The following is a 22,056-nucleotide window of genomic DNA, read 5'->3' on the forward strand; positions in this document are numbered from 1 at the left end:
AGATTATCCTTCAGGTTCTCTTACGTGTGCCCCCTGCTGGCATCACTGGACGTATTGTTACAGAATAAATAAACAAATAACTCAGTAAATACATATAAAATAAATAAATAAAAATATGCTGTCACCACAAACCTTATTTGCTGCTATATGAAATAAAATTTCAGCCTAAATGATCAAATGATGACCAAGAATACTTTGAGAATTTTTGTGTGAACACCATGTAAAAAAAAAAATTAGATAACATTGTGTATAACATAACAGATTTCAACAACTGATCTTAGGGCAGTGGGAGACAATATGATATACTGGAGTGTAAATTCAGTGAGCAATTTACATATTCACACTAATTGACCTTTTTATGAGGTATCTCTCCCTGACCAGAACAAACACATTTATCCTGAGTTACATTGCAATGGGTTGCTATATAAAGCAGAAAAACAGACATTGGGGGAAGCAGTAATCTGAGACACTTGAGAGTGTAGTATGATAGAGACGCCTGTATGCCCGTATCTCAGAAGAGAGTCCAGGGTTTACCACAGCTAATGTAACAAACATTTAGCAAACAAAATTAAAAAAAAATATCAAGAAAGCAGAAGTACAGTGTATGAAAACAGTTTGTTGATAGGAGAGATGAAAGGAGACTGGCAGGAATTGTGCAAGCTACTCTCAGAATGCACAATGTGTCCCGGGTAGGCTAAAACAGCAAACAATTGTGCCAGGTTTGACTCTTGTCAGCTAAAAATAAGAAGATGCATCTGCAGTATGATCAGCAGCAGTGGACAGCTGTGGAGTAAGAAGCCATTGTCTGGCCCTGCTGCATCATGCTTATGGCAGAGTAAGTACTTGCTTTAAGCAGCTTCAGCCTTCGCATCCATCTCAGTGTCAGCGGCACATGCTGATGGTAGTGGTGCAGAGAATGGTTTCCTGGCACTAGGTCTCCTGATTACATCTGTCTGAATGTTACACCATATTTGAGCATTGTAGCTGATTAGGCATATCTTTCCATGGTTGCAGTTTACGCTCTATAACGTGAATACACACAGTAGGATAATGCACCTTGTCACAAAGCATGCATTGTCTCTGAATGGTTACAAGTAGAAAAAAGTGAATGAGAAAAAAAAACAAATGAGAAAATCCTAAGGTGTTTATGAACAAAACACCGTAACTATCTCCAAAGTTCATGTTTTACATGTGCGCTCTAGTTATCTGGAGCTGCTTGAATGGATTTGGCTTGAGGAAGCTGATTTAAATGTGAAATGTTAATGAGAGCACTGAACTCCTAATCTCTTTCCTAAACATGGACCAACATCACCATGGAATATTTCCAGCGCCTTGTAGATCAATAGCCTAAAAAATTCAGTCTGTCCTAGAGCTAAAGAAGGCTCACTGGCCTCTAAGTGTGCATTTCAGTCACCACATCACATTTGTATTATTGACCTTATGTTTATTTTCATATCAAAGCTTTACTCAAATAGTGCATTTAGTGATAGGTTAGCATCAGCAATGCCTTGCAGAGTCTCAGGATGACACAAGTATTCATGTCAGTGTTAAAGAGTTGTCGATTCTGGGCAACACTAATCACCAGAGCTGGATTTACCTGAAATGGAAAGTTACAGCAGAGGCTGCAGCACTTCATTCTAACATTAGATCAAACTGTGTTGCTAAATATAGGCAGGGTGTGTTTGCTTTTGACAAAGGGACAGCAGGTGGAGGAAAAATTTCACCCCGCCATCCCTGTCCTCCTATGAGATGATGGGGGATTCTGATCACCTTGTCATGTTCTCCGGGGAAATTGTGATAGCTCGGGACAACTGGTCGGTTTGACTCACTCACACTGGCATAATTGAATCCAGCCTCTCTAATTGGACAATGATTTAAGTTGTCAGCTTGACTGTGAAGGTCAAACTGCTTTGCATGAGATCTATCACCTTTCTACATACAAGCAAGGATCACAAAGTAACTCATTTGAAAATCAAATGGTTATTCTTGATAGATTCTCTCTCATTACCAGCACCAATAGACTGTGGGATGTTTTCAAATATCACTCACATGAATGGTCTGTTGTTGTGTTTTAATGACATTATTGTATGAAAAGGCTGCAACAATGGAAACAATGCGGCACATGATTTAAAGCAGTCACAAATGTCATGGTGAAATTTCAATAGTCCACCTCATTTTCTTATGTTAAGTTAACAGTCCATAGAATTCAGATAGGTAACCCCAGGTTTGTGCAGTTCTGTACTGGTAGGTGTTTTCTGGTAATGTTGGCTCCGCGACACACTTATGCTGTGGGCTGAGCATCCTCAATAAGAGCTCCCCTGGAGTTTCTCTAAGCTCTTTTCACTCGTGTCAGGGACGCAGCATAATGAGGAAATCTAATGATGCAGTTCTGCTCTGAACCAGTGCGGTTCATTGTCTGCATTCTTCATCCAAATAACTGATACAAATTACTTTGCAACAGGAGCACATTTTGCAAAAAGAACACTTCATAGGGTCCATTAACAAACAAAACAATGAATTAAATTAAATTAAATTAAATTAAATTAAATTAAATTAAATTAAATTAAATTAAATATTCAAATGTAGTTCAAGCAAATTCAGTTATTTTATTATCTTGATTTGATTTTTTATCATTATATCTCTGATACATGAGGGAGCACAAACAAAAGAATGAAACAGAAGTAGAAAAAAAGTAGAAAATTATCACCAAAAGTTCATGCTCTACATGTACACTTCAGTTATCTGGGGCTCCTTGAATAGATTTGGTCTGGGGAACCTTATTTAAGGCGGTGAAATGTTAATGAGAACAGTGAACTTCTAATCCTTTTCCCAGCTAAATCAGCAGGCCTGAGACCATAATACAACACAGGAGCACTCAGTGACTGTCCAGCACTTGCTCCCATGCTCACAGAGCAGGAATAAAGCACATTGTTTCTCCGGGGGAGTAGAACGTACAGTATCCTTCTCAGTAGCCAGCGAGGTTGGCACAGCTCAGAGGAAGCCCTGTGCCAGACTGGAAGGGGCACCACCAGGATTAGGGTGGTGGGCAGACAGTCTATGCCGGTGGTTTATGACTGGAACCCAGTGCTAGTAGCTCCCTGACTGACAGATGTTGCTCCAGAAGGCTACTAACAGGATGAAGATTGTCGACCACATGGGCTTTGAGGGATTAGGTGCGAACGGAGGTAAACTGATTAGTCTTTAAGGGGGAACCTGCATTTTTAACCTCATCACACTTGTCACACTGAGGAGCATCTTCTACACACAAATATACACACACGTACAAACAGTCACACACTCACACACATACACACATACACACCGTTCAAGTTACAGTCTCCGCCAGGACTCTGCAGATGACAACTGTCCTTGGGGATCAAACATCACCCGGGAACCTGGACCATCTGGTAGAAGCATAGACAGCCTCCTTCCTGAACCCCTACTGGGGATCTCCTAAAACCTTTTCAATGGCAGCCTGGACTAACAGTTACAGGAAATTTTGTTTTTCACCCATGGACAGAAGATAAATCATAGAAGAATTTCAACTTCCTTGTCTGCCCAAATGACCAATTTTGCATCCAAAAGGAAATAAACGACTGCACCATGCCATTGAAAACGGGACTATTTCTCATCCTCTTCTTGTTTACCCTCCAAGCTACCAAAATCAGAGGTAAGACAGCACTCAAAGGAGACTATAATTCTATTTGTGGCTTGCTCTTAGTATGTTTTAGTTCTACTCTGTCACTATCTTTTATTGGAACAAACATTCTGTCCTCTGTATATAAGTGAGGTATAGGGGCACATCAAAGCCATAATTCATACCTTAGATACAGAAACAGTGGCATACAAATAGGGCACGTTTACCCATGCACAAGTAATTCTATATTGATATCTTAGAGATGACATGATCACCTTCAAGCTTTTATTTATTTTATGTTTCTGGCTTCCTTGAACAGGAGCTGCATACAGCCAACTGTAATTCAAACTGAGGGATTGTGTAGAGTTGTTGTTTCAAAGTACTGCAATAAGCCTTAAATGTATTTTTAATGAATGAACAATTGTTTTCAGGATTTAAGCAAAAAAAAAAAAAATGAAGGACCAAACAAATGAAAATGCCTTTTTTTTACTGTCTGGTAAACATAATTGGAAAGAGAAAATTTATCAAGCATTACAAACAAAGTAGTTTTTGGAGATTTAAATTTTACCTCCAGGATTTAGGAGTAGTGTTTGTGTGATCCTTTCATTAGGGGAGGAAACAAAAGGCATTCTGTTTGGGGCCGCACTAGACACTAATCTTTTCTGGCTTGTAGCTCCGCTCTGAAGCCTTCATCATTTTCCTCAAAACAAGGCCCATTTAGCCTTGGCCTCTCATGCCAGAACAAGAACACAAACACATCACGGCACAGGAGAGATCGCAACCCAATTCCTTTTTTGGCATTTGTCGAATATACATTCTCCCTGGTTTGTGATGCATGGACACTTGCACCCTAGCTGTGTGAGGGAGAGATGAGAGATGAGCTCTCTAAACCAGATGATGGGAGACTTCATGAATGACCTCACTCATATTATGGTACACATCTGAGGACCTGGTCACATGGGCCAGCACTCTGAGTAGCCTCTGTCCCAGATCAAAACAAATGAGAGTTGAGATATGACTGCAAGGGTGAACTGAGGTGACAGCTCAAGAGTTTGATTCAGCTGCGTTCCCCACAAGTCATTACTCTTCGTTATTGACATAATCACATTTTGACTTGAGTCATCTCTTGTCAGCTTATAGTTACATGACAAGGGTTTCTCTATTTTATCAGTGGCATCATTCATCCAAAACAACCAGTCCTTCGTTCTTAGTTGTTTTTTCTTTTGTTGGTTGTTGGGGTTTTTTTTTGTTTGTTTGTTTGTCTTTCAAACATTCTATTCACAACATGCAAAACTGCCTATAAAACTACTCGCATGTGGTCTGTCCATTTGGTGGAGTTTCCTTAATGGAAATATGAAATGATAGGATAAACAAAGTTCTGCACTTGGCAACAATGCCTGTTTGTGTGAGGTAATACTTCTCTTTCAGAACCCAGACTTTAAGTACAGCAGCTACACACTAATATCCAATACATAACATTGTCTTTAGTCAGAACATATTGTTAAAGTCAGGGTATCTGATTTACACCTCTGTATTTGTAACTGACCTCCTATGGATTATCACACAACAGTAAACCAGTGAGGTCTGAGTGAGTGGCCCCACTGAGCAGGGCTTAGTGTCTTAAGAAAGCCTCTGAAGTTTGCCACCTGCTCACACAATGTACCATTTCAAAAAAAAAAAAAAATTGGGTTCAGCTGAATGGAAGGACTGTGCTCATTGGTTGACTTGCCTTGCATAACAGCATGGCACTGCCTTGCCGTGACATGAAAAAAACAAACAAAAAAAAAACAGAGGTAGTAGACAGCCAGGAACTGTTTTATTCATCTCACTAAAAATGGTGAGAGCCTCTGACCTCATTGGAGCCTAGAGTTTCTACAGTATTTATTTTGCTGAATAAAAATCTGCATCATTTCATTGGATTTAATTGTGAACAGCCATTCATATCATTGCACATAATATAAAACAGTCATTAGAACTTTATTTTAACTGTGTATGAACATACCTCAGCAAAATGTGATTAGATGAATCCAGAAGAAGATTTCAGTGTCATTCACATACTAGACATGAGTCTATTAATGGCTCCCAGTAAACTTCATTAAGACGTCACACATCAGGCAGGCAGGGATCACGGTACGCTACAAGCCCCGTCGAGTCAGCATTAGATAACCTCGTTGGCCGCTAAGTAATTTAGAATTTTAAGTGCTCTTTCGTTAAAGCTTCATTCAATGGAATAATAAAATGGGCTTAAACAACTCTTGTGGAAGGTCAGAAAAGTAGTGTAAATTTATAAGACTAGCTGTCCAAAAAGATGCATAGAAAGCAACTACTAATTCAAAGAATGTTTGACCACCGTACATGCTGTAGAGTGTATTAACTCGGGGAATTACGTGGGGTCAGACATTTAACCCTGATCAACTGCAGCACACAGACCTTTTGGACTCCTCCTCCCTGCTCAGTGCTCTTAACATCTGTCACAATGCCATTCTAACAATCTGTATGCTTAGAGAACTTGATCCCATTAGATTCTACATTAAACAAACCAAGCACAGATTTAAAAGGGTGTCTGACCCTGTCTTCAGTGTAATTACATGTTACTTATTCATAAAATAATCATTGACCAATTTATTACATACTATGATCATTATAATTGTACAAGGAAATTGATTATGCTAATAATTACAACTGCCTAATATAATTATGATAAGTGCATTTCAACTCTTCATGACAAAAGTGAAAAACTGACAGTTTTTTTAGTACTTGTTGTTGTTTGTTGGTTTATTTTATTTTAACAGAGAATGATGACAGATTTCCATGTGATTCCTATTGCAGATTTAAACAGTGAACACTTGTACCACATGAGAAATGTGAAATACAGACACTTCTTAGAGGCTGTGAAACCAGCCAAACAAACATCAGGAGCCAGACCCTCTGTGGATGTAAACAGCCACCGAACAAAGAGATCGACAGTATTTAGTACAGGGGTGAAAGTGTGTCCACACGAGAACATGGCAGAGGTCATAACCAGCCACAAAGCCTACTACAAACTCAGAGGTAAGTTACCCCCATGCCATGAGGGATGGAAGAATGAAGAAGAATGCCAAATTTGGCCGCAAAGTCTCAGCCACAGCAGCAACTCATGGATCATGATGCTATTTGACTCATCGGAGTTCCTCAGAGAAAATAGAGACTAGCAAATATCTCCACAACTGGCTGAGGGCCAAGGCTAGATAAAAGAACTTTATCAAAGAGAGGGTCTTTTTCTCTTTTTAGCATTTCAGTCAAATTTTGTCTCCTTTGATGGTTTTTCTTTTGGTTCAAAGTTAATGAGGACAAAAAAATAGTTGTAGAAACACAGAAAAATGTGATTTTCCCTCCCATTATTTTCTAATGTTGACCAAATATTTAAATGGTGACCGTGTAGGTTTTCTGAATGTAAATAGACTTAAATAAGCCAATTAAACTTCAAAGGTTCTGGGATATTCAGTTTTCAGAGGTTATCAGTCTATACAGAGCAAACGCACAAGAGTCTCACAACTTTCGATTTGCATTCTTTTTTACAAGATTCTTTGGCTTAGTGTGAAACTGAGATTTGATTAAAATTTGTTCTGACAGATTGTATTTGCAAATATTCTTTATATGTTAACCTTGTATCAACAGGCCTTATTACATATGAAATTTTCCACTTTGAGAATTTTCAAGTGTGTGCTTCAGCGTGGTTGTCAAAATCATATACCTGAATTTGTGCTCAGTTTGTCAGGAAGCTGTGTGGGAGGCATTCCAGATATTTCTAGACAGGGTTCCTGACACCATGGAGTATCAGCAGTGGGTGTATGCCTGTCAGAGGGACTCACTCTGTGCAGAAGATCTGGCTCAAAACTTCACTAGCACCCAGGAACACCTTGACATGGTGGCCAAGGTGAATGTTTTAAATAGAAATTTTTACATAATTTCAATGCGGTGCTCACCTTTACTCGTGTTACACAATACAAACTGTTTCTATGGAAACTATTTGAAAGCAGTTAGGCGTTTGATGTTCTAAAATAGATTTTTGTCTTCCACAGAGAGTAAATGCTCGAGATGGAACTGAAAGGTGAAGTCACATAGAAGTTCAGATGTACAACTACTTCTGTCCATAGACAGCTCTCTCCCTAAACGGCACATTTGTGGCCTTGAGTTGCAAGATCGCTACTCTCCTCTGTGTGGGCTACCAAATGTAAAAGCAAAGTCTATTCAAAAGTTAAATTGTCAACCCTGAATGCTGGGTCCTGATGACACACACTTAAATCAATCCAAGCCCAAACAGACAAGCACACAAAAATGCTTAGGAAAACAGCTTGAAGCCATTCTTACTGACTATTGTTTTTGCTATATTTTGGTTTTTTGCTTGTTTGCTTGTTTGTTGTTTGTTGTTTGTTTTTCATTTTTTTGAAGGATTAAATCTGTCCTAATATTTCTCTATCATTTTAGGGCTCTGCCAGAAACAACACCTGGAGAGAAGTGTAAGCCATACTAGATAAAAATCATTTTAAAAACACAATGTCTATCAACATATTTGTTAGTCATGATGTTTCAGAGTATTTTACTGCTCTCTGATCTTCACATTTTAAATGCATTGACCAATTAATGAGTGCTTTGACTCCAGGTTCAAAAACTCCCTCGGAATTGTTAATAATTGAAACAGAAAAGGTAAGAACAGGAACTTATCAACTTATTAATTTATTTGCTTCACAACAGTCATACTAAAAACGTATACTTCTATAAAATTTTCTTTTTACCTACAAGGCAAGTAAATGTACTGTGGCTGTTTTATTTCTAAGCAAACTGAAGTTGTCAGTGTTATGCCCGGAGACATGGTGGAGCACATAATTGAGTTCACTGTAACCATAGTGGACCCAGTTTACAGTGGTTTACTGAGTGACCCAAAAACACCTCAACACCAAGACTTCACACATAGACTTCAAGAACAAGTGAGTATTATGGAGCCTTTATTTTCATAATATGATTTGCCAATTAATTTTGTTGAATGGTGAGTCTTTTTATTGTATTACTGTGTTATGTGTTATATTGTAAGCTTTAGTCATCTCAGATGCTTTGTGAGGATCATAATCTTTTTGTGCCCTATTTAAAGACTTTTCAAGCCACATGTTCTTGGCAATGGATTTTTATGAATCAGGCTTGTATATCTAGAAAACTCTTCAGAGGCATAACAAACACTGGGTGTTTTATTAAACTAAATACTCTCACAGAGCATAAATAAATCTGAATAAGGGTGCCTTGTAAAGGAGCTTATGGTGAAGGGTAAAAATGGGAAAGCCAGCACAGTATTGAGCAACATTGAGCACTGGCATGGTATTTGAAAAAAGAGGACTGTTTCTCTTATGTATGATTCTAAGAGAAAGAGCACATTTAGTAGAAATATTCATTAATCAGGGATTATATACAGTGCAAAGTACACAATTTCATCACACAAGTTCAAATGCTACATTGCTATGCATGTTTGTATTTTGGTTCTGCTGTGCTGTTTAAGGTCTCCTGTGAGTTTTGTTTTCTCTTGCAGATGCTGCATGTATTTGACAAACTTCCAGGGTTTAAGGAGATTCGATTGCTAGGATTTCGGTGAGTTGCTATGGGAACTAAGGGACTCAACAAGATATTTCACTTCATTGAGCTTGAAAATTGTCTTCTTGGATGGATAGTTCCATTTTTTGAGGAACAAGTTTGGGTATAAGTGGTTTTGAGAACACAACAAATTGGAAGCCTGTGGTCTAAATGTATTTTCTTAAGAACAATTTTGCTCTATATGGCTAATAAATCCTTTTGTGGATCATTCATGAACGCAGCACATAATCACCAAATATTCATATTCATTCAGGACCATTATTTACTCAGGTATTATACAGTGATTTGAGTAGCCAGTGGCCTACATTTTGTATCTCAGAGCTGATGTACATAAACAGTTGATAAACGACTAATTAACATAAATGATACCCCTGTTTGTAATTTATCAAGAGACACGATTGACAACAACATAGCAAAGCCTCATTAAACTATAATTCATTGAAAAATTATAAAAACAGAAAGAGGTTGCCAAAAGATAAAGTTTTGAACAAATTTATTGCAAGACATATCAAGTAAGACATTTCCCACATGCCTGTCACTGTATTTAATCATCTCTGCACTGAATTAGAAGTTGCATATTATAGTGAATTAGAGTGTCAGCAGACCTGCACAGATGCGCATGTAGAACAAGCAGCCACTTGACATCTGATTTCAAATATGCATGCAATCGTATTGGTGGGAAGTACATTTTGTGTTCTTTTCAGCAGATCAACTGAAATCTACGCAAGACACTGAACAAAGACTACATTCTTACATTTACATTCAACACACACATGCTGGTTAGAAAGACTAGCAAAACTTGATCAAAACACCAAATTCAGTGTATCAACAAGAAAAGTAAGAGCTAACGCCTAATCTGACATCCCATCTCTCTCATCTTGGCAAAAGATCTGGGGGTGTTGTGGCCCATTATGCTGTGGTTTTTGAGACCAAAGCGCAAAGTGGGGCGGACACAATTGCAGATGAATCAGACACAGAAGCAAGCCTAAAAGATATGGTGGTCAAGGCCCTGAGTGAGGAGTCTTCCCTACCAATGGATATCCATTCACTCAGTTTTCAGTCAGGTAAACTAAACTTAAAGACCCCTTAAGCATCCAGGGGAAAGATCTTTGAAATAATAAACGTAATGTTTGAAAGAATAATATATCTGTTTTATACCTTTAGATAACACAGAGGATGCAATTTCACCTGGGAGAATCAGTACAGAAAAAACAAAATTCCCCCTTGAGACAAGTCCTGAAGTTACTGAGGCTGTTGTAACAGTGACTGAGGTACAAACTGGTTCTGACATGGCCCCAGTTGGGGAAACCACAGAGAATGTCTATCATCTTCCTGGAGAGATGGGGGAAGAGATTACAACATTAGTATCTATAATGGAGCAGTCTTCTACTGAGTTAGACGGAGGTCCACAGACAGAGGACAAGGATATGACTTCAGAGAAAGAAATTGTGATTACTGAAGCAACGGAAGGTAAAGTTTTCTTGACCTGTAGAACTATTGTAAACCCAGCAATGAATTCCAACTGTAGCACATAGCCAGTTAAAGATCATTATTTGGACATGATGCAGATATTAATCATAGTTTATGTGTGTCCCCAGGACACAAAATGTGTTTTTGAGCCTGAGAGAGCAGAGAGAATGGCACCTTCAGGTTTCTGTCAAAAGACATTTTATTTCATTTTCAAGCACCTGTCTCCTTTGTGCACTTGTTTTAAAGGCTTCCTAAGGACTACCACAGGGGCTTACTCATCAAAGACGTCAGAGGACCAGGAAAGTGAAGAAAATGAAATTGTTGCCACAGCTGTGCCATTGGACTTGAAGCATCTTGAAGGAATTATAGCACAAACTCCTAGCCAGTCTTCTGTGGATGTCGTTGCAACATCAAAAACCTCCACAGCATCAACAATCCAAACTAATGTAGTAACAGTGGTCACTCAATCTACAATGTCCAGCGATGTACTCAAAGAGCCTCTCACTCCAAGAGACGGATCAACTGGATACAACCCACCAACTACGAGCCCTTCAGTATCCCCCACATTTGAACCTATCCAACCAATAGACATTCCTTTGTCACCTACAGTACCTACAGCAGCATCAGTAGAGTCCCTATCAGTCCCCAATAAGATTGAAACCATCCAAACAGTAGAACCCCCTACAATACCACTTCTACCTGAAACTATCCCTCCTGTAGAGATACCATTAGTACCAACTCCAACTACTAGCACAGCAACCCCCAGAACTCTGAATGTGGATGGGAGACTATTCCGGACAGCCCCGCCTCCTCAGCCAAATGATGTCCCCAATGATTATACAGACATGCAGGAAGATGTGGAACAGACAGAGGAGGATGTTGAACTACAGGGCTCAGGCAGTGGTCTACCGTCTGAGAATGCTGATGGCCCGTATGAGTCTGCAGCACCACCATCACTCAGACCTATGACACCCTTAATGTCAGCTGTAAATCAGGGCAAAGACTTAGTGGTGTTCTTTAGTTTGCGGGTGACTAACATGATGTTTTCCGAGGACCTTTTCAACAAGAGCTCTCCTGAGTACAAATCACTGGAGAATACATTTCTTGAGCTGGTAGGTAAACATGTGTTTGCTCTCGATGTTGTTTTGCTACAAGCCTTTTTATCATTCTTTTATCGTTAGCATTGGGCTTTTGTCACAGTGTGAAGATTTAAAGGTCAAGTTTGAGTTGAAGGGAATCTCCAAAGTCCTTTAAAAACTTGTGCATTCATATGTTTGTATCTCTATGGAGGGGCCACATGATGTGTGGATTTTGACATTTAGAGGGTATCTGTGAGTCATGTTAATTTAAGGCTTATAATAAGGAATAAACATGCTTACTTACTCAATGGCAAATAAGAAATTGTCCATTTTCAAAGCCTGGTTATACCTTGTTTTCAACTAGAGACAGTTCTCTGAGCCCAAAGACAGGCCACAACCAGGAGCGCCAAGTAAATATCAGACTGGGAGACAGAGGACTCTGGCCTCAATACCGGTATCTCCATTGTAGAACTTAACGTGAAAGCATGATTAATTTAAAATTTACTTCCTTAGCTAACATTTATACATTACTTTGTGTATTAACATTGACCTACACATGCCATATAAGTTCACTCAAAGAAAAATTAGTCATCTAATCAGCTATAATTAATGTCAGTTATGCTGATCATTACTCACAATAACATTGAATCATTAATCAGCTTACACCAGCACAACAACTAACCAGAGATTTTCAAATCTCTATTCCTTTCACTTTTTTGAGTCTTGTGTCTTCCTCACTTTTTTGTTTTTGCTGTTCTGTTTTGCATGTTGCCTTAATCTCCTGTGCTTTTTGCTGAAGTTTTGGTTGGGCAGTGAACGTTATGTGGCTTTAGGCTTGTTGTAAGATCTTGAAGGTTTTTTGGCATGTCAGACTGGTTGCTTGGGTGCATTCCTTGAATAATAAAATGTTTGTAATAGTTGCAGAGATGTTCGTGAATAAGATCACAACTACTTGACTCATTTATGTTGGATTGTCTTTGCCCATTTTAATGTTGATTGAGGGGTGTGATAACCAAAGGAGTAAGCCAAAAACTGCATACAGAATCATTCTCTCTTCCATTTTGTCAGTGTGTTATTGGCAGTTTGGTTGTTAGGAGTCAGGTTTTTCTCTTTTGAGGTACTGATTTGACAGAGGCAGGAGAGGGTTTCTTTTTTGTATGTATTGTACTGTGTTTAAAGGATACACTTTCTGTGTAATGTATGTGTCAATGTGTATATAATTTCCAAAGATGCACTTTTTTTTAAACAGAGTTCAATCAGCTTTGGAGTTCATGGTTACACTTGTCATTCCAAATAATAATAATAAAAAAAAACCTACTGAAAATAATGTGGCTTAATCTGAGGCTTGTGTGTAGCATGCGATGAGTGCTTCAGGGAACCACTTGTGGCACACCTCTTTGTTTGGTGGGTGATTGAATGGATGAGCTGCATCAGTGGCTTGATGGAGTACCTAAGAAGCTTATGCCTGATACTAGTCAACCAGGAAAGTCACAGTCTTTTGTGTGCTAAGGCATGGGAGCCTTCCTAAACTGCCTTGGTGTTTATTGGAACCATCTTAGCATGCTGTGCTCAGGGTGGTCTGGATCAGCTGACTGAACACTGCCAGGTCTGAAATATGCCCCAGCAGTGGGTGACTATCTAAGAGGCTTTGGGTAATACTGGTTTACACAAGAAGTTTGCATGTCATACATGAACACCTCAAGCAGTTTCAATCTGCTTAGTACTGCAGTTAATAGGAGTCTATGCATATTTGTTTATATTTTCTTTCAGGACAATTTATAGTTTTCTCTTTATTACCAAAAATATTGGACATATTGATGTGATGTAAAACACCATTACTGTCATCCATTACTCCTACAGTTGTTGACGATTAGGGATGGGTTTGAAATTCGGACCAAGTTTATGAGCCAGTATTCTGTGGAATTTTGTAATGATATAACCTTAACAGCATTAGATTATCTTTAATTACCATTGAATGAAAATTACACATTGGATTGTCACAACATGGGCCAGAGATGCATGGATGCACTTAAGCAGTACTCTATGCATTTCAGCTTTCTGAAGATCTGCTCCTAAAAAATGAATCCCAAATTAGACAACACTGGACAATTTTTTCTTTTTTTTTTATAAAGCATTCAGTTGGAACAAATAAGCAGGATGAAATTTTGTGTGAAAGACTAAACACCCCATTTCCAATTTGAACTGGTTGCCCAAACTAACTGCATTGTTGAGTATTGCTTAACATGACCCACAAAATCTGTCAGATGTTAATCTGCTCTGGTAAGTAAGTAATCTGAGTACTTGTTTAAGTAATTTGTAATCTATAAATGGGCTTATAATAAATGTCTGAATGCTTTGATACAAGAAAAACTTTCAAACTTTTGGCTCTTTGCATTTGCAGTTCTGACTGACCTGGACACAAACTCAAATGTCAGTAGTTTTAATACCAGTTTTAAACTGTTTTATTCTTTGGCCCATTTATATTTTAGTAATTCAGTAGATGTCTTAAAGCCCCACAGTAACTATATTTCTCTTGCAGTACTCATAGATAGCGTATTAAAAATAGACACGCTTTTATACTAGAGCCCGACCAATAAATCGGCGTGCCTATATTATCGGCCGATATGAGCTTATATAATATATGATATGATAAATGACAATTAAAAAGAGATGAAAGATGGATCCTTCAACCATGATATAACATTCATTTCAGCCATGCTTGGTTTTGCTGCAGTAACGTGAAAGCCGGTACAGTCAGGCAAACATCAAAATTATGTTTAACGTTACGGTAGCTGAGTGGTGTAGACTAAACTTGATTGTTGGTTTATTTATGACACAGCATGGCAGTTCTAGCGAGTAAACAAACAGCGGTCCTGTCATTTCTCCCTCATCACTTCTAAAAATTCTTTGGCAACATCACTTACAGCAGTTTATAACGCTGTCCATTACTAAATTAGGTTACCGACAAAGCTAGCTAATGCCATGTTTATCAGTGGAAGACCGCTAACATTAATGAGCGATGAAACTGTAGCATTTAACTTATTCTGCCTAAATGAAGCAATGGTAAATATATCTGTGACTTGCATGTCTGTAGTTACAGTCAGTGCATTGGAAATTATTAAGCCAGAATGAACAAAATAAATAAACGTGAGCTGAACAAGTATCTAACAGGGCTTGGTAGCCAAACAAAGTTATCTAGCTTCTCGTTCAAACGTGTAGTGTGCGATCCCAAAGTTGCAAGTCCTCGGTATGACATGACTACAGTCATGTAGTATTAGATGCATTCAACAGCAGCCTTTACCCTAGGTCACTGTATCAGTTTACTGCATTATATATACAACTTTACTATATTTTGTTGTACTTTTGTTCAAAGTGCTATTTATGACAATAAAACAAGTTTATTTTTAAACTACATTATGTCATGTTATCTTGGTGAGGAGTCTTAAATAACTTCACATAACAAATGTTAGGGAAAAACTTTGTTTATGTTATGTGTTTCTGACAAAAGAAAAAGAAGAGGAAGAAAAAGAATATTGGCAGATATATCATTATCAGATTTTTAAATCCTCAAATATCGAAATTGGTATCGGTCTGAAAAATCCTATATCGGTCGGGCTCTACTTTATACGAGTCTACCTAGACCACTAGGTCCCTCCTAATCTTTTCCTCCTCTTACTCCTGTCTCTACTGGTTTGTGTAAGCAACCACTGCAATTGGATATGGAGGTGACAAAGGTCTTCTGATTCTTATGCTGTGATTTATTCAAATCTCCAACATTCCAATGTTTTTGAAATTAATTAAGTGCGGGATCATTTTGCAAGGACATGTGAAGGTGAACCAGTAGATACATGTGTAACTTCAGGACCAGTAGCCTATGCCCAATGTGCTAGACTACAATTTTGTATACCATCACATGTATCGGTAAATGAACGGATGCATAACTCAAAATGTATTTTTAGCCATGGTGTGATATTGCAGTTATGCACTTACAAGTATCGTCTATATTTATTGTTGAAATCACAGAGGAGGTTCTCTCACAGTGTTGTATGGCTGATTCCATCGCTGACATGAACCCTCAATGTTTGTAAGTGCAATTACAGAAAGAATGTTTCTATACAACCAATTAGACCAGGCCCTTTGGTGTGGTGTTTTTGCTCGTAGCTGTAATGCAGCATGTGCCATGCGATGAACAGTTACACCTTCCCTATCATGGTACTCTGCCAAAAGGTGAGAGGTTGAGCCCCAGTGTCAAATCACTTAGCTCTCCTAATGCTGATTATCTCCTGTGGTAAAGACATGGACTAACCAAGACAAGATAATCCTCTCCTCTTCACTTGTAGTATATCAGCCACAAGCATGCTATATTTACATCATCTAGTGAATACAAATGGTTAATGGTTACAACGTGGTGACAACAGAAATTTTTTAGCTTAATGCAATGTGAAGTATGGAAATGTAATCAGTGAAAGTGAAAAAGAACTTATGAGGTTTTGCTGAATCCTTGGTTTTGGATAACATAATGAAACTGAGTGGAAAATTTGAATAGGTGGTTGGGTTGGCATTCTGTTTATTATTTTCTCTTTTGTTTCTCTTACATGTCATTCATACGTCCTATTACCATGTTCTTTTGTAATGCTGTAGTTACTAAACCAACACTGGACTAAATTTCCTCATTCAGCATTCTATGCTAATGCTATTTTCATATTAATAATCATTTTAATGTTTTGCTGATGAGAAGCTGTTTCAATCTTATTATTCAAATTAATGTCGATATTAATTGATTGCAGGAACACATTGTGGGCAACACATTGAACCCCAGAGGATTTACTGTTTTGTTGAGGAGAATTGGATTTATACATTGTTTAAGTTCCAGAGTTAGATTTCCCTTTAAATATGACATTTGTGGGAAACTTTCTCCTGGGGGAGATGCACCATACCAGATACAGATTCATCGAAATTCTCTCATATTTACTTAGGTTAGCTGTCATAATCACTTTCTTATCTCTTCTCTTTTACCTGTATTTTGAACCAAAGAAACATAAGTCTGACTTTAGAGACTCCCCTAAAGAGGCTGCTATTCTGCCTACTGTGTAATGAGTGGGAGCATTATAATACTCATCCTCATTTAACTAACCCCATCTGTGGCTAAACAAGTCACAGAAGATTGAACTACAGTTCATACATGTAGTAGAAATGTGCTCATCGTTTTCTTTTCTCCTCTTTTTTCAGATTCTTCCCTATCTACAGTCCAATTTGACAGGATTTAAGGAGTTACAGATCCTTAACTTCAGGAATGGCAGCGTGGTTGTGAATAGCAAAATGAAACTAGCCAAACCAGTGCCAGATAATGTAACTGAGGCTGTGCACTGTGTGTTGGAAGATTTCTGCAATGCTGCGTCCAAGAGATTGGACATTGAGATTGACAGCCGATCACTGGATGTAGAAGCTGGTAAGAGTACTGGAAATTTCTTGCAGTACAGAATAATGTTGAATTTTGTCGTTTCTGTCTCTTTAAGAATAGACACCTATTTACAGAGAATAAATAACTTTATACAGAAACATATAAAGAAAAGTTCACATCTGTTCTATGGAAGAGATATTTTTTCCATTTTGAATATAACTAAAAGTCTGAAGTTGAAGGTGTCAGTGTGGATCACAGGGCAGTAAGCATTAGTAATAACCCGCCTCATCCTTTCTCCTCAGCTGACTATGCAGATCCATGCAAGTTTATGGCCTGCAATGAGTTCTCTCGGTGTGTGGTGAATACCCTGACCTCAGAGGCTGAGTGTCTGTGTGACCCAGGCTATAACTCAGTGGATGGTCTACCCTGTCAGAGCATATGCAATCTCCAGCCTGATTATTGCCTCAACGGGGGTCTGTGTGAAATAATCCCAGGGCATGGAGCCACCTGCAGGTACTCTCAGTACACTTTTAGCCACTTCCAGGTCAGATTACATTCAACATTTCTAGAGTGTGGCTTCCTACTCCCCCTGGACTTGTATGGTTTTTAGTCATTTACAGTGAGAAGGCATACTTACTTGGTTGCGGTAATAGAAACAGTCACTGTTACAGCTTTTGGCACTGTTGTGTTATGAGAGCAATGTGTCATATCTATTTAACTTGTTCTCTCTCAACGGTTTTAGATGTCCTGTAGGCAAATTCTGGCACTATCATGGGGAGCGCTGCAATGAACTGGTTTCTCTCCCAGTTGATCCACTTCTTTTCGTAGCCTGCCTGGTGGGGAGTCTCACAGTGGTTTGTGCAGTTATAGGCCTCTTGATTTTTATAAACAAGAAATGCATACGGACCAGAAAGACAGTGACGCTAGTGTAAGCCACTTTTTAAAGGTTTTTCTTTCTGTTTGTTTAGTACATAGTAAATAGTACTATAAAGTAATGTAGCATTGGTTTATTGTTGTTCAGACCTCATTTCCTTTGTGTTGTAGGCACACACATTCTCCGTTCCCCTTTGAGAGTACTATGAGAGTAAACCCAGTTTTTGAGAATGATGATGGTATCTTGACCCATGTGTCTAGCATCCACTGTCCCTTGAGTTCTGAGTCTGGGTCTTCCCAACTTTCTGATCAAGGCACATTTGAATCAGTAGAAAATATACACCTCAGTATTGAGGTAAAGAACGCAGCTCAAATGTTATTCTCAACTAACCAGTGAAGACTAACCATCGACAATCACATGCTCTGCATTTACATCTGTATTAAGCCTTAATCACACATTTGAGATTTCTCATTTTTTTTTTTTCATTCAGGAGTAGTTGAGGATAATAACCGCAGTCAATTTAACATCACAGTGATTAACATCTAACAACACTAGTGGCACAATTCTCCTCACTTGTGACCTGAAATGTCATCTTTGTTGAATGACACTGGTTTTTCTAAAATAATCTTTTACAACTTTTTAGAACTATATAGGATTATCAGGTCTCCTGGAAGATTTTTTATGTGACATTTTTCTATAACTATTGGCAAGCCCTAAAAAGGATATGTATCATATTTTCATATATCTGATTTTAGGTTACACTGCTCATTTAACAAGATGATGAAAGTTCACATTTGTGCCACTAAAAAGAAAAGAGATATGTAAATCTAAATGTACATTGTCTCAATATTTATAGCAATCTGCATTGCTGTGTTCAAGTCAAATCATAGCAATGGATGTTTGATTTGTGCATTTGCAGGGGCACTGCCTAATTTCAGCACCTTCTTAACAGCGGATGATTCCCTTCCCTTAAGCAATTTTTCCTCGCTTTTACGTGTAGTGCCAAATGCTTACTCCCTTACCCCTCTGTTTTGACCTTTTGCAGTTGCAATTTCACCTTGCAAGTTTCTTGATTACTTCACGATTGGACCATTAATAACCTCTTTTTGATGCTTTTCACAGATCCCCAGACAACTCTACACCACAAGATCAGAAAAGTTAGTTTCAGAAATGGTAGATTTTCACCACTGTATACCACATAACGAGGTGAGGAGGGAATCACAGTTTTGCTGTTCGGTTATGAATATTGAAATGTTGCTTTGTAACCACCATCATCAACACACAGCAGTGTATTCCCCTCATTGTTTCTAATATGTGTAGCTAAACATTAAAATAAATAAATAAACGAATAAAAAGGCAGTAAAAACAAGCATAATCCAGCAGACTACAGGGAACTGAGAGAATCTAATCAATCCTGTATAAAGAAAATCAGCAGCCATAAAATATCCATTTTCTACTCACTCTCTTCACTCTAGGGTATTTGCAAACTTAATTCTCTAAGACTTGCAAAAAAGACACAGTACAAAGAATTTTGATAAATCATGTGCAGAACACTGGATTTGATCCAGACAAAACAAAATGTTTTTGACTCAGGAGAAATCTGTTTCTCATTCCACTTTTTTTCTCTGTCTTTGTTTACTTTTTATTTTTACCTTTTTCTTCTTTTGTTAGGCTGTCCTGTTCAGTTAGCTGGAAATCTGTCAAATGATTCATTGCAAAAATCTTTATTGCTGTGCATTTGTTGTTCAATTGGATGACACCACTTGCAATTGTTTACAATCATGCTGTGAATGTCACACCCTGACATATAACCTCACTCTGCTTTTAAACTGACATTCCTCATAGGTCTGAAGTATGGTAAAGGTAAGTTTCAAGCAGAACGTTCAGGCCTTTTTCTGATTAATAATGTGCAATCAGTTTTGAGAGTCACTAATAACAACATTAAAATTAAAAAAATATTTAACATCATGATCCCCAAAAATTAAAAGTAAAACTTTATTCTCAATCATTAGATGCACTAACTATGGAATGAAAAGTGGAGATGTAGCATTCTCTCCACCTCAGAGTGAGGTGAACCATTAACTCCACTCTTCAGTGGCTTATCATATAAAATGAACTTTGACGCTCGCACTAACGGACAAAGTTAAAACCGTTTGATTACAGCATGTCATTGGATAAAATGCATTACACTGAGTAACATTGTTTCAATTAAATATTCACTGTATCTCCAAGGGTATGTTTGATGTAGGAGATGGTAGGGGTAACATTTTTTGGAAAATGTTTACAGTACCATAATGCTAGCTGAAACTACAGCCTGTCAGCTGAATAGCTGTCAGCTGATTCAGTAAGATTTTTATTGTGCTGCCGATGTTGTATAAGTGTATAAGACAATGTCGCAGTTGTTTGTAGTCATACTAGGCATGTTGCACTGCAGTGTGTAACTTTACTGTGCTGTAAAACATGAGATGAATTATCAATATCAATCTAAGTAAGTAAATTAACAAAAATCACTACAGTACTGAGGGACTCAAACCCTTCTGCTCAAGGAAAATCCTGAATTCATTTACGGCCATTTTCTTGCTTAAGCTGCATTTTCTTACATAATGCCATGCTTGTGGTTAAGTGGATGTTAAATACCTCACAGTTACATAATATATGTGTGTGTTTTAAGTCTAAATCATGTTGTGTACAATAATGCAATTTCAGCCCTTATGTAATCTACATATGTGTTCCCATGTCCTTTGACATGTGGATAATGTATGTGCTTTGAATTTAACGATGCATGAGTCGGCTCCTCTGTTCACTGCATTGGATTTTTCTCATCCCATATGTAGACATGGAGGCGACCTGGTGACTACAGGGCTTCCTGTTACCTTCTGAGAAGACCTGACAGTGAAGGCTTTGAAGTAACTGTTTTATGATGGCAGAACACTGACCAGTCCCAGTGTCTATGCTCAACACAGCACCAAAGCTCTTTGGTGTTCCTAAACTGAACTTTGCTTGAATCAGCTGGACATTTCTGGACGAGGACCAGCTGTTGGTGACTGGAGGTTCAGCCCAGAAAGTGAAAAGTCTTTATAAAAACCTCTATCCATAATTTATGCCAGTCCTTGAATTTTGTTTAAGTGTACATGCAGAAGTATTGGTGGAGACTAGGAATGCTATGGTTTTTTCTGTGTCCTTGTCAAAGGTTATTTTTCTTCCTCACAATGAGGTATTTATTTACAAATGGATACACTTGGTAGCATCAAGTGTACAAAATAGATTATATGGCTTAAACTATATTCTAACCTCTCTTCAGTATTCCAAAAAAAAAAAGAAACTGAATGTAAAGTGTTTGTTTTTATCAAGGTTATTTAAAATGATATCCCTATCCCTTTGTAAAGAGATAGCGTATTGATGGATATGTTTTGATTAGAATAACTAATCCTTTTTAAAAGAAAAAAAAAAAACTTTCACGGGAGCATTGCTTATCAATCACTAGTGTTTTGAGTCTCAGACCAAAATACACAACTGGTTGAGATGATTTTTTATTCTTTTACATTTAACAGTGAAAAAAATAAATATCTTTTGTAACAATAACTTGCTTCTGTTTATTTTTTGAGCAACACATTTCCATGCAGTTTTGGAAATATTCTTTTGTGTTAATTTGCAAACCTGTTTCTCTTTACTGTGTCTTATTTCATAAGTATATATTCAACCTGTTTATAATCACAAATGCTCACCTCCAAGGCCTTGTATAATAGATGAAGACATACGGGCAATTAAAGCCTATTTTGCAGAGGAAGAATCTACGATAATCAGGGGAACACATGGTGCTCTGTTATCTTCTCTGGGGATACTCAAAAAGTTAAACAAGAAAAAAAAGTTTGTTTTATGGTATGCATTTATTTTCTGCATTGCAATACAATACATCAGCATAAACCAAAAATCTCAGTAGAATTCTTGGAATGTTCAAAACATGAGAAGCCACAAC

At 37.9% G+C, this 22,056-nt stretch overlaps 1 protein-coding gene across 1 annotated transcript; it reads left to right on the forward strand.

Moving 5' to 3' along the window:
- The first annotated feature begins 3,603 nt into the window (after window positions 1-3,603).
- On the forward strand, window positions 3,604-21,001 carry impg1b (interphotoreceptor matrix proteoglycan 1b). The gene is made up of 18 exons (XM_030787417.1): window positions 3,604-3,670; window positions 6,467-6,688; window positions 7,387-7,553; window positions 7,699-7,727; window positions 8,105-8,136; window positions 8,280-8,323; window positions 8,455-8,604; window positions 9,195-9,253; window positions 10,145-10,320; window positions 10,421-10,726; window positions 10,973-11,838; window positions 12,170-12,259; window positions 17,035-17,254; window positions 17,509-17,719; window positions 17,949-18,134; window positions 18,251-18,434; window positions 19,203-19,286; window positions 20,915-21,001. Exons 1-18 carry the CDS (start codon window positions 3,604-3,606, stop codon window positions 20,999-21,001), a joined length of 3,180 nt encoding a protein of 1,059 aa, XP_030643277.1.
- The last annotated feature ends 1,055 nt before the right edge of the window (window positions 21,002-22,056 follow it).

This window comes from Chanos chanos, chromosome 10 (assembly GCF_902362185.1).
Source record: "Chanos chanos chromosome 10, fChaCha1.1, whole genome shotgun sequence".
Lineage (NCBI taxonomy): Eukaryota > Metazoa > Chordata > Actinopteri > Gonorynchiformes > Chanidae > Chanos > Chanos chanos.